Source organism: Hippocampus bargibanti, linkage group LG04, assembly GCF_051943395.1.
Source record: "Hippocampus bargibanti isolate YZ-2025 linkage group LG04, ASM5194339v1, whole genome shotgun sequence".
In the NCBI taxonomy this organism is placed as follows: domain Eukaryota; kingdom Metazoa; phylum Chordata; class Actinopteri; order Syngnathiformes; family Syngnathidae; genus Hippocampus; species Hippocampus bargibanti.
Genome location: NC_142737.1, coordinates 6530042 through 6554985, shown reverse-complemented (window position 1 = coordinate 6554985; position 24944 = coordinate 6530042). Strand labels below are relative to the sequence as shown.

The 24944-nt window shown below is 39.5% G+C and overlaps 1 protein-coding gene across 14 annotated transcripts in view; it reads right to left on the bottom strand.

The window, feature by feature from the left end:
• The window catches only part of mef2cb (myocyte enhancer factor 2cb), a 210770-nt gene that overhangs the window by 36256 nt on the left and 149570 nt on the right, over positions 1–24944 (bottom strand). For all 14 annotated transcript variants that reach the window (XM_088993757.1, XM_088993756.1, XM_088993764.1 and 11 more), the window contains 2 exons: positions 23434–23665; positions 5659–5862 (listed from right to left, as the gene is read on the bottom strand). In XM_088993757.1, the coding sequence (XP_088849883.1) occupies positions 5659–5862; positions 23434–23487 (258 nt within the window). In that variant the 5' untranslated portion in view covers positions 23488–23665. The remainder of the gene's footprint in view (positions 1–5658; positions 5863–23433; positions 23666–24944) is intronic.

The following is a 24944-nucleotide window of genomic DNA, read 5'->3' as shown; positions in this document are numbered from 1 at the left end:
TATTATTATTATTATTAATTTTAAGCAGAATCTTTACTTACAGACAGTGTAGGTGTTCAAATAGCTGACATGTTTCGGCGACTACTTCCGCCTTCGTCAGAGTGTCACGGATGTTGTTGTTGTTGTTGTTGTTGTTGTTGTTGTTGTTGTTATTATTATTATTATTATTATTATTATTATTATTATTATTATTATAAAAACCTCCTGAATGTTCAGTTGATTGAGCATCAAAAGCTTATTGTTTTGTTTTATTGCTTGTTGTTTTTTTTTGTTTTGTTTTTTTTGTCGGCGACGCTGATAAGAAACAAAGACGTTTTGGAATCCATTTTCTTTCCTCATTCTCATTTGTTACCAAATCTGAACTGATTGTTTTTGATTGCCAAGGTTTCACGCAAAGTACATTTTATAGAATCAAACATAGTGTCAACCTACTGGAAAAATCATCTAATAAATGTTAACATAATAATAAATAATAATAATAATAATAATAATAATAATAATAATAATAATAATAATAAAATAAATGTTAAATGTCATAATTTTGAATTAAAAGTCGGAATTTTTAGTTAAAAATCAGAATTCTGAGATACAAGTCATAATTCTGAGTTTCAAGTCGGAATTCTGAGTTAAAAGTCGGAATTCTGAGTTAAATGTGTGTGCGTTACTTCCGGGTTGAGTGAACGCTGTTGCGTCTGGCTGCCGCTGCTCACCCGCAGAATTTTTTTTTTGTTCTTATCCTGTGACTGTAAAGTGTCCTTGAGAGTTTTGAAAGCCACTTATAAATCGAATGTATGATATTATTATTATTATAAGGTTATTATAATGCCTTTGTCACATCTCGGCTCGATTACTGGAATGCGCTTTAATTTGGAGTCAGCGATTCCTCCATGAAGCGTCTTCAGTTGGTCCAGAATGCTGCTACTCTTGTCCTCTAAAGAGGGAGCATATAACCCCTACTCTGGAATCCTTTCACTGGCTCCCTATACATTTTAGAGTTCTATTCTAAATCCCGACAGACCTTCCCGACGTCTCAGGTTTGCTGACCAGACATTAGTAGATATGCCAAAAACTAATCGGAGGCTCAGAGTAGATCAAACCTCTTCCATTGCTGGTCCCACTCTCTGGAATGACCTGCCACTAAATATTTGGCAAGCCCCCTCGCTGCCCATCTTTAAAACCTTCCTCAAAACTCACTTGTACTCTTTGGCATTCGACTCAGCACGATTCAGATTTGATCTTCCCTGGTGCTTTCTACTATCTTTGTGACTGCTTTATTTCCTGTATAGTATAGCTGTCCATGTTAAGCGCTTTGTTACAACTTCAGTTGTTGTTAAAGCGCTGTATGAATCAATATGTATTGTATTTTATGATTGTATACCTTGATATGTAGCATGTTCACTGGATATAAAAAAAAAAAACACAAAGAGAAAGCCCCGAAGCCTCTTGTAAACATACAGCACGTAGTTGCAGAGGATGTGTAACACTCTCAGTGGCACTCTCTCAACAACGCTAATTATCAACCAAAGACATGCTAATTACATAGAGTTTTATTGCTAATGTAGCGGGCCCTCGTTGCCGACCGCCCACGCTCAGTTCGGCTCCCCTACGTCTGCCTTGCCTCCCTCCCACGACACCTTCAGGCACAGCGGTATCAGAGGCAGAAGGAAGCCTTTCTGTGCACTTTTGAAGGCAAACGCGCTTGGCAAATTCCGAACAAGACATTGAAAGTCTGATTTGAGCGTGACACTTTCGCCGTGCGCTTACCTCGTGGAGAGAATTTACCTTTTATATTGTTGTGGAGCTTTCCTGTCAACAACACGAAATACGCCTCCCTCTTGACCCAGGAAACCCGCCCACGTTCATGAACTTTGACAAAGCTTAGCAGGCAGCATACGAGGCTCCACTGAAGGGTCCCGACCCATGTTCGCCTCCCACCCCCGCCCCCTCCGACTCGTTGGACACCGCTTGCATCTACGCTAAACGCGCCCGTGTCAGCCCTGTGGCCAATCCCGTTAGTACGCCGAGGCCTCATCGCATCGATTTGGAGCGAGGACCTCAGGGGGTCCCTGTGCTGGTAGTAGTGCTTTGTAGCTTTATCCCGGCATCCCGGCCCCCACTAGGCTCTTCAACATGGTTTCTGACACGGCTGTTCATACGTTAACCATCCTCGGCTCAATAAAGGAGACACGGTTAAATAGAGTAGCAAAGCGGTGATGTGGCATCACGGGCATTTGTTGACACATCTGGTTCAATCGGGTGGCATAGACTATACAGTGACTGAAGGCCCATATTCAATACAGAATCTCTCATGGACTGATTGGCCCAGTGGCGGGCCAACAGTGCCTGCAAAACCTTCTCTGCTAGCCTAAAAATATCTGAATCACAGACGGATTAATTATATTTTGTCCATGAATCCTTATTAAATAATTCCAAATTGTCTCGTAGCTTCCTTTTATTGCTTTTCCCCTGTTGTGCTTTTCCCGTGTTGTTTTCCATCCAGTTATGTATATGATTCAAATAGTTCTGAAGAGGAAAGCATACATGTTTGCAATCGATGAAAGAATTTATTCCGTGCCATTTTGAGGCAATACGGGGGCTGGGAAATTTAGCACTAAAAAAGAGGCAGAAAATGGCAACAAAACTCAGTGTAAGGAATTAATCAGCCCGTTTCCACAGGCTGATTAATTCCTTACACGGAGCTGTGTCGCCGTCTTCTGGCTCTTTTTGGTGCAACACGAAGTTTTCAGACCAAACAAGTACAGCAAAATGCATTGACGTGATGGAAGGACTGCTACAATGTATACTTTTTTCGGTCAGGGGCGTTCTTTCAGTGAAGTAGGGTGAGGACTCGTCATCAACTCAGAAACAAGACTTCAGGAATATTCAGCGAGGGTCTTAAAACGTAAAATATAGCTATATGCGGTGGAATCTTTGTAAAATACGCTCAGTATAAGTCATTCGAAGCCATTTTACAAATTATGGTCACAACTTGTCCGGAGACGTCGGCTGTCCTTTAAATATGTAACACATCCTGCTGCCTCGAAATAAAACAACCCGTCCGTTCTCGTTGATATCATTATCAAGGTCAGCCCATATGCTAACTGTTGTACCGGCTATCATACAAGCTAACACATTTGACGGCAACAAATGGAACGCAGAGGAAATGCTAACACGAGCACGCTACTGTGAAGTCTGCATCCGCGCCACTCCGTCACTATCTTTCAAATGATATCGTCGCGATAAACGCAACGCCAATTCCCTTTCCAGACGGCATTTGATGAAAATGTGCAAAACGAAGAAGAAAAAAACGTTCGCTGTGAGGGGCGGATTGCCATCTGGAGAAGCGGGAATACTCCCAGTGGACCTGTCCACCCGTGTTTGGGCATGGAGCCCAGTAACAACCATATGAAGAGATAAAAACATGTCCCACGCTGTGGGCTTCTGTATTAGGCTGGCCAGCTTGATCCATAGGTGCGTGTGGGCCTTGACTATTCCTTCATTACATTTCATTGGGCTTTCAGTACATCTTGTCTTCTTAAATTCCGAGCCAACAATTTCAGAGCGGTATACATAATTTGTCATCGGGTGGGACAAATAAATTAAAATGATGGCTTCATCAGGTGGCTGTTAATTAAATGTTAAATATGGGGAACACATTGCATGAAAAAAAATAATTGGGAAGAAGACAAGTGCTCCTTTGATTTCAATACGTGAATTATCGTAGTTTTTGGTGTATAAGGCGTAGTCAAACATCACAGAGTACATGGGGAAAGTCGTCAAGATTGCACAACTGTCCATGTTTCTAATGTTCCTGTTGTGTTTATTAGTTAGCTTTGTGTTGACTATTATGTGAAGTCCGGCACGTATGCCTTATATATGGAAAAAGTTTGAAAATACACCATTCATTGGGGGTGCGCCTGATACTCCGGTGCACCTTATACGCCTGAAAATATGGCACTCTAATCTAAATTAAGTCTGTAGTAGATATCAAATATGATAGAAAGCTAGCGAGCTAATTGCTAGCCAGCCAATAGCTAGCCAGCCAACAGCTAGCTAGCCAGCTAATAGCCAGTTAGCCAACCTAAAAGCCAGTCAGGCAGCCAATAGCTAGTCAGCAAGCCAGCCAATACCCAGTTAGCAAGCCAGCTAATAGCCTGTTAGCAGGCTAGCTCTTATTTATATTACATCATAGGATCGTTACTGTCTGACATTCAGTAGAGAGACCTGATTCTCTTTAGCTAAAACTGAAACCCCATCATCCAAATAAACTATTATTCCGATGAAAGAAGGTCTCTAACACTGTATTGAATGTTTATGTAGTCCTAAAACTCAATATTTTGTGGGTCCTGGAATTCAAGTGACAATGACAAAAACCCTGGCACTGGAGTGGACACATTTTTGCACGTTTGGCAGTGAATGAATTAACTTAGAAATCCAATGTGCTTAAAGACGATGGGGTAGCTGGATTCATTTAAAGGACAACCGACGTCAATTTTGTTTCCTAACTGACATGAGAAAAACGTTTTAGAGCATCTAAAATACCCAATGATATTTTTAGTCAAATGCAAAATACCGGAAGTGGCCAGTTTCATTAGGTCCCGCCTCCATTTTCGTGGTGTCACGGCAAGACGTCTTGCCTTGCTCGAGAATCAAAACAATGGCTTCAGATTCGGAGAATATGCTTTCTTGTTACTCATCCAGTTATGAATATGACTCAAATAGTTCTGAAGAAGAAAGCATACATGTTTGCAATCGATTAAATAATTTATCCTGTGTCATTTTGAGGCATCAGGGGTGGGAAATGTCGCACCCAAAAAAGGCAGAAAATGGCGACAACGCCGTGTAAGGAATTAATCAGCCCGTTTCCACAGGCTGATTAATTCCTTACATGGAGCTTTGTCGCCCTCTTCTGCCTCTTTTTGGTCCTACACGACGTTTCCAGACCTAAGTACAGCAAAATGCATTGACGTGATGGAAGGACTGCTACAATGTGTCCTTTTTTTCGGTCAGGGGCATTCCTTCAGTGACGTAGGGTGAGGACTCGTCACCAACTCAAAAACAAGACTTCCGGAATATTCAGCGCGAGTCTTAAAACGTAAAATATAACTACTATATGTGGTGGAGTCTTTGTAAAATACGCTCAGTAGAAGTCATTTGAAGTCATTTTACAAATTATGGACACAACTTGTCCGGAGACGTCGGTTGTCCTTTAAGCATTACAAGCAAGAATTGTAAAGTGTCCTTGGTTGCTTTGAAAGTTGCTCGTAAATGTATTATTATTAAGATGATGATGATTAGTATTATTATTATTATTATTATTATTATTAAGATTTTTCGTATTTTGAGGTTTTGTCACTCTTAGCATTTGCCTACGTCGCTTTGTGAGCGGGCACCGTTTGCAACTTGGGGAAAGTATTCTTACCGTACTACTTGGTAATACAGGCACTTTGCCATTTATGTAACTAAAGCTTTGTTTTTTTTTTAAATGAGGTCCAAGCAGAACTTCATCAACATTTTTTTTTTCTTTTCAGTGTTGAGTGTGAAGACAAAAGGAGAAGTAACGAGTCACAACCATCTGGTGTGTTTGCGTGTTTCCGTACATGATTCAGTGGATTCAAGCGGGCGAAACACGTACATTTATGTCGATTTGCCACTCACCTCCACAATATCCGAGTTGGTCCTACTCTCGTGGGGCTCGTTGTACTCGGTATATTTCAGCAGGACCTTGTCCATGTCTGTGCTGGCGTACTGGAACAGCTTGTTGGTGCTGTTGAAAATGATCAGGGCGATCTCGCAGTCGCAAAGCACACTCAGCTCGTAGGCTTTCTTCATGAGGCCAAACTTTCGCTTTGTAAATGTCACCTGGGGAAAAAAAAGATGATAGCGGTTAGCCTTGGGAGGGTGACAATGGTTTCTATTTCAAAAAATGCGTGTGGACAAAGAACACAACCCCAATGATTAAATCAAAATTCGGCGCTATGTGGTCATCATTTAATTATAATCAAGCATAAAAAAAAGACACCCATGCTGCCAAACCTCATAAACAAATAAATAATAAATAAAGAAATAAAGAAATAAACAAGCAAATATATTTTAAGTTTATATATATATATATATATATATATATATATATATATATATATATATATATATATATATATATATATATATATATATATATATATATATATATATATATATATATATATATATATATATAATACATACAAGTAAATACATACAATACATATGCAAATAAACAATGATTAAATAATGCAACAATAAATAAATAAAATAAAGAAATACAGAAAAAATAAATACAGAAAAAACAATTATGTAAACAAACAGTCAAAAATAAATACAAAAATAAACACAAAAATAAATAAATCAGCAAATATATAAGTAAATACATAAAATAAATATGCAAATAAACAATGATTAAATAATGCAACAATACATAAAATAAAGAACACAGAAAAAATAAATACAGAAAAAAACAATTATGTAGACAAACAGACAAAAATAAATACAAAAATAAACACAGAAATGAATAAATAAATAAATAAATAACTCAGCAAATATATAAGTAAATATATAAAATAAATATGCAAATAAACAACAATGATTAAATAATGCAACAATAAATAAATAAAATAAAGAAATACAGAAAAAATAAATACAGAAAAAACTATTATGTAAACACACAAAAATAAATACAAAAATATATCAGTAAATAAATAAATCAGCAAATATATCAGTAAATACATAAAATAAATATACAAATAAACAATTATTAAATAATTCAACAATAAATACATAAAATAAATACAGAAAAAAAAAATACAGAAAAAAAACAATTGTATAAACAAAATAGAAAAATAAATAAATAAATAAATAAATAAATAAACAAATAAATAAATAAATAAAATTAGCATTTCATCATTCTTCTTAAAGTGCATTCAGGGACAACAGAAATCCGTTGAAGTTTGGACAGCCCCCCCCGAGAAATACAGTGCAACCACCTTATGAGGAAAAAAAAGCTGTATTTTAAGGAACTGAAAATACCCCGTCTCGGTAAAATAACGGCCAAGTAGATCTGTTCATGTTTGTACATGAAAGTACACAAAGGGACTTATGACAGATTGAAACGTCCCTTTTCAAAATGCTCGTTCCTTCTGTGCTATTAAAAGAAATATAGATACCGACGACTACCCTTGATTGAAAATAAAAAAAAATGTTAGTGTTACCCAAGTAACTACCTTCAAATAAAAATAGATTCTTGGATCCTTCCAAAAAAGAAAGCAGAAATGTATTATTATTTTGTGACGTTTTTTTGAGGTGTCTTTGCACCAGGCAGACCAATCCAAACTGGTCACCATTTCATTGTATTTATTTATTACAGAAATGGACATGTTCCTCCTTCTCTTGGTTTTACCCTACAATATTTTTTTGAAAATTAGCAATTGCTAGAGTTTTTAATGGAACTAAACTAGGTGATTTTTCGAGTGTGATGCTTTATATAGGCTTTTTTTAACTCACTCACTGCCAGACATGTGCATAAATGTGTCCACTCCAGTACCAGGGTTTTTGTCATTTTCACTCAAATTCCTGGACCCATAGAATATTGAGTTTTAGGACTACTTAAATATTCAATACAGTATTGGAAAATTTAAACTCTCTTCTTTCATCAGAAGAAACATTGTGAATTCCTAAATTATATGGTTCTGGAGTAATCTGGGTTTGAAATCGGGGCGGCTGGACAAAATACAATGCAATACATGAATATTTCTGATGTCTGATCATGACTTTATCGGCGCCCGGCAAAACAAAAAAACAAAACCGTCTCAATAAAGGAGACATGGTTACATAGAGTAGCGAAGCGGTGATGTGACATCACGGCTCGCATGGACTAAACAGTGACTGAAGGCCCATTTTTCAAACAGAATCTCTCACGGACTGATTGGCCCAGTGGCGGGCCGACATGGCCTGCAAAGCCTTCTCTGCGAGCCTAAAAATATCTGAATCACAAACTGATTAATGATATCTGGTCCATGAATCCTTATTAAATAATTCTAAATTGTCTTGTAGCTTCCTTTCATTGCTTTTCCCCTGTTGTGCTGCTTCCAAATGTGTGTTTTCGTATTTAAGCATTTAACCAATCACATTTCAGCCATCATTTGTTACCAGGATCAGAAATCTACCTGGATGCCTTCACAATCAGTTCTGTGGACCCTTGAGCAATGTCGATGAAACTGTTGCTTTAACTAATGTCTGTTGCTTTAACCAATTAGATTTCGAGTTGGTGACGCACATGGCACGTCAGTAACGTCAGCGTTTTTGCAAACAAGTCACCAGTCAATCATAGTATTACGAGCTACTCATGACAAGAGCATACTGGCCAGAGCTAGCACAATGTTTCTGTAGCAAGCTGCATAAGCAAAAATACTTTGTTGTGTTGATTTATTCCCGGTTTTGTCAACCTGCAATAGCTGAAAAGGAGAAGAATTTGATTTGTTTGGAGATTTACCGTTGAAGCCATTTTCAAGACGGGAATGGCGCTCAACGTCACACTTTTCAATTCATGAATAAATTTGGGAATGGCAGCGAATGAGTTAAAAACTGTTTTAAAGAATAATTGCATCATGTCAGGCTCAGCTGGTACTATCCTCAGAATATTTGTCTTTTGTTTTCTGAGACGTCGACGAATGCCAACAAATACAAAATTGAAACCTCCCAACTTTCAGGGAATCGGGTTATGAATGCAATCATTAAGACATGAAGTGAAGCAAAGTCTTTTGAAAGAAAAAGATCACGCTGCCCTTCACACTTAGAAAGCCGAAAGAGGAGCCGGGAATGACTGCATATTGACGGATAGTTTTGTATTACATGCAAGCACATTTCCCAGGATGCACCAAGGAAACCGAATCCATCCCTCAACGCCACCCTTTCTTTCTTGCTCGCTCTACGTTGCGTTGGTAGCCTTGCGTAAATTACTCTACCCGTACACCAGCCTCCTTCCCAAAGTTTTTTTTTTTGTAAATCCAGTCGCTGTAACTCTGATTCAGCGATAACGGAAAGAGAAAAAGGTTCCCCATGGGCTTTGAAAATATCATGCTGACATTTACACAATCAGACTTAAATGTGAAACAAATAAAAACAAGTGACAGGAAGATGAATTGTAAAAGCCTTGTGGGTCGTACCAAACAGGGTGACGATGCAAACGAGAAGGGATATAAGACATCAGGTCAAAGCTGGGGATGTCAGAACAGGACTTGGAGTGTTGTATTCCAAAGGATATGCGCCGGAGACAGTTAGTGGCCAACTGAGCTCTGTTATCAGACAGACACTCACTCCAGTGGAGCCATTAGCGTTTCTAAAGGGAGCACCTGGCTTGTGGTCGGCTGACTGTGAGAAGCTCATGTCCAGCGATAATAGAAAGACAATCCACATACTCTGATTGGTTTTCCGATCATGTTAGATTTGAAATGTAATGAAAAGAAATGCCCTTACCGGTCTTGAAAATCTATTCAGGCCATTTCAAACAGATTAATATAAATATTTTAGTAGGTTTTTCATGATGAAAATAACAGTATAATATTGTACTTTAGAAAACAATATAATAATAAGATAACATTCGGATATACATGGAGCTGGTCAAAATTACTCTTAGCCAGCTGCAGTATTATAAATTTCGCAAAGGATAAGGAAAATATGGCCGACTATGGCTCTCTTGACTTTCTATGGTATAAGCAAGTGTTAGCCTTTTGTGTTCAAATAACTTTTGCTGAAAGCGTTTTAACATTGTGACACGGAAGCTATCCATTAGCCACTCTGGAGAGTTTTGTACCATGTGTTAGCATGAAGCTAATCAGACTCGTGTTGTCTGTCTGTCTGTCTATAAATAAATAAATAAATAAATAAATAAATAAATAAATAGATAAATAAATACATAGATAAATAGCTAGCTAACTATATATACTGTATAGCTATCAAGGGCCTTAACATGCTAACTAGCTAGCTAGCTATTTATCTATCAAACTATCGATCAACCTATCAATCTATCTATTTATTTCGAACACTCAACTTCAACTGTGGCATAAACCAGGTCAAATCCTCCCTTTTAAAGAATTGCTCACAGTGTACCAAACAGCTGGATTTTTCTTAGTGTTTTGTATCATGTGTTAGCATTAAGCTAACCAGACTCGTGTTGTCTGTCTGTCTACAAATAAATAAATAAATAAATAAATAAATAAATACATAGATAAATAGCTAACTATATATACATGTATATACTGTATAGCTATCAAGGGCCTTAACATGCTAGCTAGCTAGCTAGCTATTTATCTATTAAAACTATCTATCAACCTATCACTCTATCTATTTTTTTTTAAAAACACTCAACTTCAACTGTGAGAGGCATAAACCAGATCAAATCATCCCTTTTAATGAACTGCTCACAATGTGCCAACTGCTGCTTGTTGTGATGACATCTGGATTTTTGTTACAACACGACTGCCCCAGTGTACAAAGCAAGGACCATATAAGCACCGTTTGGCGCCGAAAAGTGTGACATCAACTCCAAGGACACTTTGGGTGCTTTAAGATCAGGGCAGTAAAAACTCTATCACGCGCAGAATTATTCTGATCATTTTTTTTTTTCCTCCATTAGATGTAATGACTGACAATATTTACACAAGGGGTTTTCAAATCCTTTCAAAATGGCCTTTCTCACCATCCATGAGGCGAACAAGTGTGATTACGTAAATCCCAAAATGACCGAACAATAACACCTAGCTGATTTTTCACACCACGCCCACACAACCCAATGTGACACATACAGTACAACCTGCTGTATCGTATACATCCACGCAAACACGCCTATTTGTACATGCTCGGTAGAACACAAACCTCATGTGGGATGTACTAATTGGCGCTGGATCTTACGTTTTTTTGTCTCAGTACAGCTCGAGCTAAGTTTGCTCTGATGTGATCTACCGTATTTTCCGGAGTATAAAGCGCACTCAAAAGCTTTATTTTTTTTCAAACGATCATCCTGCGCCTTTTACGCCGGTACGCCTTATATGTGAAGCAATATTGACCCGCAACGACTGACAGCAGCCACTGACTCCATTCCCCCCTGTAGAAGAAGTCATGCGTAAGCCCAGCCTCTACTTTTGCGCCTTATAACATGCTGAGCCTTATATTTGGAAACCTTATATATATTTATGTATAATATTTGGAAAACTTTTTTCATTCTTTAAAGGTACGCCTTATAGTCCAGTACGCAATATATATGGAAAAGGTTCATTGGGGGTTCACCTTATACTCTGGTGTGCCTTATATGGCGGAAAATATGGTATTTAATAAATTATTAGTCTGCGTGTTACCAGTAAGTCATCGCCTCAGAGGGAATTGGCTAAAAATTATGTTCATGTTTCAGTTCGGTCCTTAAAATATACTTCACTCTACATTCATATTATTATTAGTAAAATGTTGTTGATATTTACGAAAATGAAAATGGCGGAAAAGCTGTTAGCACCTTTGTCGAACGGTTCTCAGGATGGGAGCTCAAATTCGGGCTGAATTTTTGTCCATATTAACTCATTCAAGTGTGACCTGGAGCGGCATTCCCGAATTTGTTCTGGTTTTGGTTTTTCTTGCGGAGCTGGGTGCCATTAAAGCGCTGCTCAGACCTCTAGTCATGTTTTCTCACTTCTACGAAGACGCAGCGTTTGTATTTTGTCCATGTTAGTGCTTTGTTTCAGCTTCAGCTGAAAGCGCTATATGCGGCAACTATGCCTATGGCGAAGCTATATAATAGGTCAGCGAATCTACTTGACGTTTGGATGAAAAGGACTAAAAGTTAGCTGGCTTTCTAGCTGGCTGACAAGCTATCTATCTGTATATCTGCTAGCTTTGTAGCTGGCTAGCTTTCTAGCTAGCTAGGTCACTGAATCTACTTATGTTTGGATGAAAAGGACTAAAAGCTAGCTAGCTATTTGCAATTTATTAGCTGGCTAGCTGGCTATATAGGTGTGTATCTGTTAGATATATGGCTAGCTAGCTTTCTAGCTAGTTATTAGCTATCTATTAGCTAGCTAGCTAGCTTTCTATCTTTTTGAGTAACTTCCAGGGTGAGTGAATGCTGGCGCTTGCGGCTGCCGCTGCTCACCCACAGAAAAACTCATCCTGTGACTGTAAAGTGACCATGAGAGTTTTGAAAGGTACTTACAAATGAAATTTATTATTATTATGTAAATAAATATGCATGTATTGTATTGAATTTTGTACATCCACCCCTATTTCAAGCTCAGGTAACTCCAGACCCATATAATTTAGGAATTAACTTTTTTTCTGATGAAAGAAGACAGTCTAAGGTTTCTAACACTTTATTGAATTTTATTTAGTCCTTAAACTCAATATTTGGTGGGTCCTGAAATTTGAGTGAAAATGACAAAAACCCTGGCACCGGAGCGAACACGTTTGCACATGGTTTTGCAGTGAATGAGTTAAAGCCCTCAATATGTGATTCATTTCAGAAAATAATCATAATAAGAGTAAAAAAAAAAATCAACGGCCCTCATAAGAACCGTATCATTGTACTACGTGAATCTTTCTGATGGTGTCAATCAAAAGTTGACTTTTTGATACAAGTCTCATCTTGAATCTCATTTGATTTTGCAGGTGCGTCCAATGGCGAGTGTGTAAATATCAGTGGAAAATGAAATTCTTCAATGCTCTGCTTTATTAAATTTCCCGTGAAGTCCTTTCATCCTCTTCCTGTCATCTTTATTCATGTACGTATGTTTGCCTGTGAAACCGCAATTATATGCGCGTCCCAGTCAAATGAGCAGAGATTTGCTCTGCATAAAATGACATGTCACATTTCCGCTGGCAAACGAGGAGCGAGGCGGCCCGGGATAAACAGAGAAGAAGAAGGAGGAGAGGCGGTGGCAGATTCCACACCATGCGGGTGAGAGGGAGCGGCGGGTTAAGAGAGGGAGGGAGGGGAGGGCGGATGCACAGGAAGCACATTTGTATGCATTTCCTCTCATAACAGGAAGAGGCCAGTGGCTTCCCCTTCACAATGGCTTCGCTTCTGCTTCCCACCTCCTGCCTTCTTCCCTGGGGGCGGCATAGGACAGGCACCTAAAAAGGCTTGTTAGCAAACCAAACATGGCACACACACGTCCATGTCGGTCCGTTTTAGTTCTGTCCTGAGACAAACACTTCATCCATTGTCGGGAGGACCAGGCAGGAAGATGTAAAAAGGAGTGCAGGACCTGTTTCTGAACTCTGCCTCACAGCCAAGGAAACGGTTAAGAGGGCCAGTCTGACAAAAGGGGGTCTTTGTCCCGCCTATAATATATGCCGTACTCTTCTTCTCTCTCTTCAAAATGCCACTTATCGTCATTTTCAATGCAAGATAGACATCGGGTGGGCTTGTTTTTTCGTCTTCATTCAATGTCTGAATCCAGATGCGCTGAATGAGGTGTCCGTGTTGAGTATTTAAAAGCTAACGCGTGGTGGACTGGTGCATTACGGTGACACTTGAAAAACTTGGAGTGCAGTGGTTCTCTCTCGAGGAAAGAAAAAAAGGCAAAGTTGCTATGCCTGAGCTAGTCATTATCTTGACAAAAATAACTTGTAAATCAATGGAAAGGTTTCTTCAGCCGTCATCTGTACTTCTTTGAAGGTGTCGGATGTCTGGCTCCTCATCCGAAAAGCTTCGTCAGCGAACTAAAAATTTGCAGGTAGCTCTGGCCCTATACAGTATCTAAATATCCCTAATGTCCAGAGTTGGCTATGCCTGACCTCTGCTTTGATAAGTCCCTGCTCTCAGGTTGGGGGGAGCAGAGGACGATTTCCTGAAGCTAATGTCAGTACAGTGATGCCTCAACTCACAAACGTAATTGGTTCCCAGAAAGTGTGTGTACGGCAAAAAGTTCGTCTGCCGAACATTTATTTTCCATAAGAAACCATTAAAAATGAAAATAATCCGCTCCAAGGTCCCCATAAAATATAATTTTCTACTAAATAAGCCTCAAAACTATAAATAAATAATAATGTAAAAAAAATTGTACTGGATAATAAAGCCATTTTATTTACCTTTGTGATGGTCACTTGATGTTGATTCCTCTTGACGATATCCGAGTGAAGTTGCTGTGCTTTCTCGGCTATAATACCCTCACTCACACTGCCCCCTGCGAGCTACTTTTCGTTAATCCAAATCAACAGAAGTTTTTCAACCTCTTCTATTTCCTGAGACCGTTGCTTAGACAACACAGAAACAACTTTAGCCACACGTAGCAATGGTCGATTTAGCGTACTGGTACTGGGACGCTAAGTCACACAAATGCAACACCTCGTTCGTGTTTTCCGATGATATCCTCCTTGTGCTCGACCGTAATTTTCTTTTGTGTCCACTTCGGCTTAACACTAACCGGTGGTGGGGTCTTTTTCGGTCCTATAACAGCAAAAGTTTCCTCGATAACAAACCACGTCTGCACTCAAAGAAAGAGAGTGACAAAAACTAGTCCGCCAGCCACTGTGGCGATGTTCAACTGTGTGGTTTGGTGTTCATCCGCCAAAAAGTGGTCTGTCAACCAACGTGGCGCTGTGTGGTTTGTTCGTCCGCCAAAAACTAGTTTGTCTGCCAAGATTATATTCTCGTGAATTTAATGTTCGTAAAGTGAAAAGTTTGTGAGCTAAAGCGTTCGTAACCTGAGGTATCACTGTACTTCTTTCATCCTGACTGATTATGTTCTATGACCTTTAGCTGTAAATCATCGCTGAAAAGAAAAAAAAAAAAACTTTTTGAATCCCATCCTGATCAGATTTCAACATCTGCTCCAAGAACGTCACATTTAGTACAATTTTCACACTTTGTAACAATCAAGCACTCGGGAATAAGGTGCGACTGGGGAAAAAAAGACAATGTAAAGTAGGAGAGGAGGAAAGAAAAAAATATGTTGAGTAGTCCAAAGAGAAGTAGAACAATGAGGTGAGAGCTTGCTGAGCACTTTACAGGTTGAGGTCTTGCCATGCCGAGCAGACGACAGAGCAAAGGTGACGCTCACAAATGGGAAGGTGGTAGGTGGGAATGAGGGAATTACAGGGGTGACGAGAAGGTACCCTGCGGGCCTCATTATTTCCCTGCTGTTAATTTCACCAGCACATGTTCTCACCCTGGCATCCACTGATTGGATTAAGGATTTGTCAGAGGAACAAAGAAAAAATATATGTGTTCCTTAAAAGCTAATACTTTGCATGTATTGTTTGAGTGTGGAAAGCTGGGAGAGGGCGTTATTTCACTTCCTGACACGGATGACCCGCTTCGTCTTTAACCTTTGACCTCACATCCTCCTTGGTACCCTAATGTCTACATCCTAAAACGTAGACACACACGTCACCCTAAATTTTGCCCTCTTGCACACTCGAATGGCAACACAAATTAATTCCCACGGGGCGAATCCTTCGGACAGCTAGTAAACGATGAAGTAAAAACGTGTGTGTGTGTGTGTGTGTGTGTGTTACTTCCACGTTCAATGCTGTCCTTGAGAGTTTTGAAAGGCGCTTAGAAATGAAATGTATTATTATTAAGGGAAATTGCAGTACATGACTTCGCCCCCTACACCTTCCGAGACTGACTCATCACGTTTCAGTTGACAACCAACGGGTGGCACTGTGGGGCCCTGCCTGCAGCTGCACAGGTGTTGCTCGTTTTAATCAGGGGTAGTTAAAATGACTTACTGTATGACCATTCAGTGTCGGGTCATTGTTTGTTTCACGCTGTCAGGTTTGTTTCGTCTTGTTATTGTTTACTTCTGTTTTTGTTTGCTACTTTGGACATTTCTGTTCTGATGACTTTGGTGTTTGAGATTTTGTTCCAGCTGACTTTTTTTTCATACAATTTGTCAAATACACCTTGGTCCTCCCTCTGGTCTACATTTTCGGGGACCACCACCACCCCCACCACAACAAAAACACAAATATTTGGGGCTTGACTCACATGTCCAGTTTTGATTGACACTACCAGAGGATATTTTCACATCCTTAAGAATGATAATTCTTGAGAGAAAGCTGTTTCAAACATTTTTGACTAGATGACGTATCCAAAGTAGTATGTATGGGTATAGCTATCTGGCTGGCTGGCTCGCTATCTAGCTGGCTAGCTATTAGCTATCTATTGGCTTGCTAGCTAGCTTTCTATCTATTTGTCTTACTATAGATATGCTCATGTGAAATTATGGGTCGCATAATATATTATTATTATTATCAGTATATAATTATTTCTATGTTATTAGTATATTGCTATTATTACTGTTATTATTATTATTATTGTTTTTATGCTTATTATTATTATGGTTATTATGAGTATGATGATTACTACCCAGCTGGCTATCTATTTGCTATCTATTAGCTATCTGGCTAGCTCGCCAGCTAACTAGTTGGCTATCTATTAGTTATACGGCTAGCTAGTTAGCTGTCTATCTATTAGCTAGCTAGCTTTCTATCTATTTGAGTTACTTGGATTGAGTGAATGCTGGCGCGTGTGGCTGCCGCTGCTCACCTACAAAAAACATATCCGGTAACTTTGAGAGTTTTGAAAGGCGCTTATAAATCAAATGTATTATTATTATTATTATTATATTTGGTACAGTTCTTATATTGCACATAAGTAACTCAGGCAAGCCGTCATAATGTTGGCCATTTTGTTGTTTTTAAAAGCAGGCGCCTTAACGAACAAATTAAATCCACCATCGATCAAAATGTCGAATTGAATTAATCTGCAACGTGTCGAATCTATACACACGTACACACCTGTGGCTGTAAATTGCACGCGTGGGTCTGCTTTCCGTGTGCAATCCATGAGGGGCTCTTTTATGTGTCTGAAGCAAGGAGAGGGTCTGAGTGGTTGGGGGGCTCACAGCCAGGCCTCACACACTACTGTCCACTGTCCAGAGCTTTGGGCAACCATTCAACAACAGGGAGGCCCTGGCCCTTTTTGCCTCGGCCCTGGGGAAGTGTTTAGAGGGGGGCGGGGGGGCGAGGTGGCAGCCCAAAGTGGCCGCCCAGGGAGAGACGGGCGCTGTGCCCATAGCCATGCTAACTACGGTGGGGAGGGAAGCGAGGTAGGTGGCATGGTGGTGATGACTTTTAAACAGATTATTATTAGTATTTTTTTTTCGCCCTTCCAAAATAAAGTTGGAGCATGAAAGAATTCAGGGGGGAAACGTTCCATTAGGAGTTTTTGGCACGTGTGTTGCACTTTTGGACGGCGCTTTGGATGGCGTTCAGAATCCCATGCGCTTGTATATATATGTACACGTATAAAGTGCAACGAACAGTCATCATTCATATTCCGTGCCATGTATCTCCCTGTACATTTTAGACCTTATTTAAAAATTATTTCTGATTCAATCTTTATATGGTGCGCCTTATTGTGAAGTAATAGTGTCCCAACAAGTCTCTTAACTACTGTCAACTGTAGAAGTAGTGTACGGTCCACACTGGATATATAAAACGTAACCCCAGCCTCAACTGTAGCGCCTTATAATGTGGAGTGCCTTATATTTGGAAAACTTTTTTCATTTATTAAAGGTGCACCTGATGGTGCGGTATGCCTCATATATGGAAAAAGTTTTAAAATACACCATTCATCTGGATTGCGCCTTATACTCCGGTGTGCCTTTTACACCTGAAAATACAGTACTCTAATCTAATTAAAGTCTGGAGTAGATCTCAAGTATGCTGTTAAATATTAAATACTGTATTTTACAGTGTTTAAGGCGCACCCCACAACCATAATTTTCCTCAAAAGTTGACCCTGCGCCTTACACGTAGATGCGCCTTAATTGTGAAGTAATATCGAGCCAAAACACGTCTCACAACTACTGTCTACAGCTGAGGTGTCAAACTCAGTTTTTGCCACGGGCCACATTGTAGTTATGGTTTCCTCTCGGGGTCGTTATGAATTTGGGGAAGCCATTAGAATGTTGAATTCCCTCCACATATTACATATCGAGTGCACAACAAATTAACAAAGAACTAGTTTTCAAATCTCAAGTCAAGAAAAATGACAGTTATTGTGGTTTACATGGGACAATTTGAAATTTTAGTTTGGACTTTAGCAAGCGTCATGGAATTTTACAAGTTTGATATACTTTCGCGGGCTGAATAAAATACTGTAACGGGCCAGATTTGGCCCGCGGGCCTTGACTTTGACACCTGTGGTCTACAGTCACCGACTCAATTTTCGCACTGGAGAAGAAGTAGTGCGCAACCCCAGTCTCTACTATAACGCCTTATAATGTGGTGTGGTGGTATATTTGGAAAATGTTTTTCATTCATTGAATGTGTGCCTTATAGTCCGGTGCGCCTTATATCTGGAAAAAGTTTGAAAATACATAATTCCTCGGGGGTGCGCCTTATACGCCGGTGCTCCTTATACACCAGAAAATACGGCGATATGATTGGTTCCATTAAGACGAACGAAATGAGTGGAAGTATGACAAGAATTTACCGTATTTATTCGAGTATAACGCGCAAAAAAAAAAAAAAAATCTACAAAATATACCAGATTTTATGTATAATAAATGTGCTGTGGTATTATAATTAAAGACATAAACTGTACAGTATAATAAAGTAGTTTTATTTACCTTTGTGATGGTCGTTGATGGCTTGATAGAATGGAGTGTCCGGTTTCCTCAGCATTAAACACTTGATGAGGAATGTAACCTTCTTCTTTCATCATCTTGAGGAATGATCCCTTGGCTTGTGCGGGTTGTTTGTGGAGCCTGATTGATTGGATATTTTAACCTTGCAGTCTACACACTCTGCCTTTGAACTATCAAAGTTCAAACTCTCACTGTCGTCTGCCTGTCTCTTTAATGTTTAAACCACTTCCCCTCACTGCTGCGTTCTTGACCAATCACGTGGCTTTAACCGAAGACTGGGGGCGGGGAATAGAGGACAAAAGCAGTCGGCTGCCATTTTGTCGTTAGAAGAACGGGCTTGTTCGCGAACGACACATAACTCATGAAGCAGCTCCGTGTGTATCCCGAAAAAAGTTCGTATGCCAAAGTAAAATTTTCACAAATTTAACGTTCGTAAACCGAAAAGTTCATAAGCCAAGGGGTTCGTAAACCAAGGTATAACTGTACTGTTAAAAAGTGAAACAAAATGTTATATTTTTAATTGAGAATTAGGGGTGTGCGTTATACACGTGTGCGCGTCATACTCAATTAAATACGGTAAGCAGCTCTATACAAACGCTTGTGTTTACTCGGCATGAGCAGCAGCGGTGGCATTTTCTCCAAAAAGGAAGTGAAAATATGCAAAATTCAACTTCTGTTTTTTTTTTTCGTTCCTTTTAAGAAGGTTGGAGCTTCTGGTCTGTCTTGTGATGCTGTCTAACACAGTGATGTCATTCACACATGCCATATATGGGAACGTATTGAGCACAACGCGCCGCACCGATCATGTGACCCATACAGTGCGAGTTTATGACATCATTTTATCACGGTTTAAGAAGAAAAAAAAACAGAGAAAAAAAATCCGGTGGTTTATCGACTCTCCTTTCCCTGAACCCGTTTCTCCCTTGCCTCTCTATTTCTCTCTCCCCTAGTAAGTAAATCCCGGATATCTCAGGCATCGATTCCCCTCAGGTGTCCTTCCTGTCTCCCTTTTTTTCCCCCTCCTTATCCTCAGGAGCCGGATGGCCTGCTTGCATGCGGCGGACTCCGTCTAAGGTGAGAGAAGGGCTGAGATAACAGCATGGCGGAAGCGAGGTTGATGCTGCTGCAACACGATAGCTTCAGTCCTCGTTGGGAACTTTGTGACCTCTCCCGTCGCTCGATGATGATGACAAAGTGATGTTCCACGCCGATTCACCTCTTTTTTTCCGAAGAGCTGACGGTGTGTCACAATGAATGGAATTTCTGAGAGCTTCTTTTTTTTTTAGAAAGCTCAGGTGCACCCATTTTCTCATATCTATGTATTCGTCGGAATCCCAGTCATAGGTCAAAAGGTCACCTCCAACACGGATTCCACGAGCCATTTTATTTTTATATAAAAGAATGACTCCGCAGATGACTGAGACGGAGACAAAGAAGAACTGAAGAAAGCATGGTGGTGTCAGACTTATATCAGAGAATTAAGAAAGGCCCCAAGCTGGCCAGAATGTGCGTGTTTTTGACCTGTGAACCAGGGGCCACGCCTGATACGTATGGCTCCAATTTGGAACGCCGGAAAACTGAAAAAAAAAGTGGTCAGTGGTCAGTTGGAGCCCAGGAAGTGATCGATTGAGTGCCTTCAGGGCAGCCAGGATGGAGTGCTCTCTTTTGTGTGTGTGTGTTTTTTAGACATTTTTTAAAGCCAAGGACCTAAGAGTGAGCACGAGTCATAAAGTCCAATTTTTCAAGAAATGCATTATGAGGCACCTGCATCGATTTATAGGAATGACATGTGCCGCTGGGCTGAAAAGTCGCGATGTGGAGATACACATGGAGTGAAAATGGATGTGGGATTTTTATGGTTGTTGTTCTTGGTACTGAAAGCATTGATGGTCATCCCAAAAAAATGCTCAATGGGATTGAGGTCATTTTTTTACACACCAGGCTCATCCAGTCTTACCTTTAAGGAAGTTTCTTTGTACATTGGGTTTTGTAACTATTTGAACAAAGTTGGAATCATATTTTGCAAAACATTTGCTATTGTTAGTAAAACAATCATCAGGAATGATGGAATAAGAATAATTTTGACTTGCATCCCATTACACATCAACAGATTAAAACAATTGCAATCCCATCCTGTTCTCATTCAGAATGACTATGTACCGTATTTTCCGGTGTATAAGGTGCACTCAAAAGCCTTCATTTTCTTCCGAAGATGAGCCTGCGCCTTATACGTAGGTGCGCCTTATATGTGAAGTCATATTGAGCCAAAATAGGTCTCACAACAACTATCATCAGCCACCAACTCAATGTCCCCTTGTTGGGCCTAATTATGTGGGTATGCCTTATATTTGAAAACCGTTTCTATCTTTATTATATTTAGAAAACCTTTTTCATTCATTGAAGGTGCGCCTTATAGACTTTATATCTGGAAAAAGTTGGAAAATACACAATTTATTGCAGTTGCACCTTATATTCCGGTGTGCCTTATAGTACGGAAAATACGGGAGGTTAGATACATTCAAAATATCTACACATTTTTTTTTCTATTCTGGATAATTTGGTTTACGCCTGCTACCATGAACTTTTAATGCTATACAGGTAACATCTGACTTACGACTGAGTTCCGTTCCGACCAAACGGTCGTAAGTCAAAATGGTCGTAAGTCAAAATCCATTCAAAATGTTGATTAGAGACTCGGAGGCTAAATGACTCGCAAACTACCCCCTCTGGGGCCATCACACGGTCGATTGCTGTGCGAGAGTGAGATGCTGGCTGGCTGGCTAAAATTGTGATACATGTTGCTGGCCTGCTAGCGCGTTGCAGTGCCAAGCGTAGAATAAAAATTTTAAAAATAGGATCTGGAGGTCGTAGTCGTAAGTACGGGTGGTCGCAAGTCAAGCTGGTCGTAAGTCGGATGTTACCTGTATTTTATTCCTGTGATTAAAGGTAACATTGAACCCCAGGGATGGGATTCTTAATAAAATGTCGACTTCTCATGGATATATTCAAAATTTCCTCGTGACACGCAAACAGGTTTGCAAATTCCCAAAAAATAAGAACTGTTGGCGAATGGTTGCCACCTTTAGTGAACCTTAATATTCGCCACCATCGTATTAGTGCGATACGGACATTAGAAGAAAGATTCAGAATAGATGAGCTAACAGGTAACTAGCGCAACTCTGATCCAAAAACCAATTCGAGTAATACAGTGGTACCTTGGCTTATGAACTTAATTGGTTCCCAGACAGAGTGTGTCAGGCAAAAGGTGTGTATCCCAAAAAATAATTTCCCAAAGGAAATCATTAAAATAAGAATAATTCGTTCCCAAGTCCCCATAAAACATAATTTTCTACTTTCTAATTTTCTAAGCCTTAAAACAACACAAAATATACATTATTTTATGTATAATAAATGTGCTATGGTATTATAATTAACGAAACAAACTGTACTGTATAATAAAGTTGTTTTATTTACCTTTGTGATGGTCGTTGATGGCTTGATGGAATGAAGTGGCTGGTTTAATCAGCATTAAACACGTAGCCTTCTTCTTTCACCATCTTGAGGAATGATCCCTTATAAGTGCTTTCTCTGCGATAATTTTACCTTGTTCCTCATCAATTATGTTCTGTTTAGCTGGGTTGATAGCTTTTTGCATCAAAGGTACAGATGGCTTGTGCGGGTTGTTTGTGGAGCCTGATTGATGGGATATTTTAACCTTGCAGTCTACACTCTGCTTTTGAACTATCAAAGTTGAAACTCTCTCACTGTCGTCTGCCTGTCTCTTTAATGTTTAAACCACCTCCTCCTCAGCATTAAACATTTGATGAGGAACGTAACCTTCTTCTTTCACCATCTTGAGGAATGATCCCTTGGCTTGTGCGGGTTGTTTGTAGAGCCTGATTGATTGGATATTTTAACCTTGCAGTCTACACTCTGCCTTTGAACTATCAAAGTTCAAACTCTCACTGTCGTCTGCCTGTCTCTTTAACGTTTAAACCACTTCCCCTCACTGCTGTGTTCTTGACCAATCACGTGGCTTTAACCGAAGACTGGGGGCGGGGATTAGAGGATAATAACAGTCAGCTGCCATTTTGTTGTTAGAAGAACGGGGTCGTTCGCGAACGACACATCACTCATTGAGGCAGCTCTGTGTGTATCCCGAAAAAAGTTCGTATGCCAAGGTCAAATTTTCATAAATTTAACGTTCGTAAACGAAAAGTTCGTAAGCCAAGGGGTTCGTAAACCGAGGTATCACTGTACGTCGAAATTAAATAGCAGAGCAGCAGCAGCATCTATCTATAAGCGTTACCATCTATTTGTGTCGTGTTTGCTTCCCTCCCTCGCCCCGTATTCACTCCTGTAATAATCAGTGAACTGAAAGGGATTGCAAGCGAGGGGGCGCTACAACCCAATGCGGGCCATAGCGCTCGACGCGGGCCCTGTTATGCAGAATGGAATTGACATTTTGAGAATATTCTCACCGGAAACACTCCCCAACGCCCCCTTCGCCACGACCAGATTGCCCAGTTGGTGAAGTGAAGGAAACAAACGTTGTCATTATAAACCAGGAACACCCTCACCTCCCCCAAAAAGCAATAACTCTCCTCTGCTGCCATATTGCTCGGACTCCCGAAAGATTTTCATTGTTGAGGGTTGTGCGTGGGTGTGTAGGCTGTCTCCCCGCCCCCTTTCCGCTCATTCCACTTCTCCCCACCCTCACAGTCATCCATCCTCCCATTCCCCGGAGACGTACCTGTCTGTTGCGTTCATCCATAATCCGCGTGATCTGAATCTTTTTCCTCCCCATCGTCCCCGTCGTTTTCTGTTTCTCCTCGTCCCCTAAATCTCTTCAAAACCAAAAGTTGACGCGCGCTTCTCTCTTCTCTTCTTTCTTTGCTCTTCCTCTTGTTTCTCTATCTTTTCTTCTTTCTCTCTAACCGGCTTTCTATTTGTTCCAATCAATTCAAAGATTCCAGCATCTGTACCTGCAAGACAGAGGAAAAAAAGAGAAGGAGGGGGGATGGGGGAGCAGAGGATGAGCATTAAATGAAATCTGGCAAAATACTGAGAGGAATGAAAAGAAATATATAAAAGTGGCATCACGGCAGCCACTAGGGAGGACGACGAAAGACAAAGAATCTGTCAACAATGTTGTGAGAGCGGCTGTGTTTTTCACTGTCGATATCATGCAAATCAGTTTTTTTTTTTTTTTTTTTTTGCTTCTTTTGGTCTCGCTCTCCCGGCACAGACTATGAGAGGAGACAGCGCTGTCAGGATCTCGCCTCGTTCACAGAGAGTTTGACAGTGTTTTGGAAGTGCCGCTAACTTAAACGCTCTAATCACCAGCACTGTAACATTACCTCCAGACTGAGCAAACCTTTTCACTTCTTCCTGTAAAACTTCACTGTACTGACAGTCAAGCTGGCATATCGGCTTTTACCCCACTTCCACTTCTGCGCTATCACATCCGAAATATGAATTTCATACATTTTGTGTCCTACTTAAAACTCTTTTTTTATTCTCAGGCATTCATTTTCAAGGGACATATTTTTTTAATTAAACCAAAAAATAAAATAGAAAAATTACATTAAAAATATGAATTCCATATATTTTGTGTACAAATAAAAACTCATCTTTTCAAATTCTAGCATTCATATTCTAGGGACATATTTAGGAATTAATAATAATTAAAAAAAAGAAAAATCATATTGAAAAGATGAATTCCATACATTCTGTGTTCTATTTGAATCTCATTATTTTTTGTGTGTATAGGCATTCAAATTCCAGGGACATATTTTTTTTAAATGAAACCATTTTTTAATCAACTTGAAAATATGAATTGCATAGACTGTATTTTATGTCCTACTTAAAACTCATATTTTTTGTGTCCAGGCATTCAAATTCCTGCGACATATTTTTTTAAATAAATAAAAAAAAAAACATAGAAAACTACTTAAAATTAGTTATTTTTTTGTGTCCAGGCATTCAAATTCCAGGGACATATTTAAAAAAAAAACACACAAAAAATACTTACAATTATTATTATTTTTTGTGTCCAGGCATTCAAATTCCAGGGACATACGTATTTTTAAAATTAAACAAAGAAATAGATAAAAATCACACTTAAATATGAATACCGTACATTTTGTGTCCTACTTAAAACTCTTTTTTTTGTGTCCAGGCATTCAAATTCCAGGGTCATCTTTTTGAATTAAAAAAATGAAAATTAATCATGGCATAGTGTATAAAAGGGTTTTAAATTTT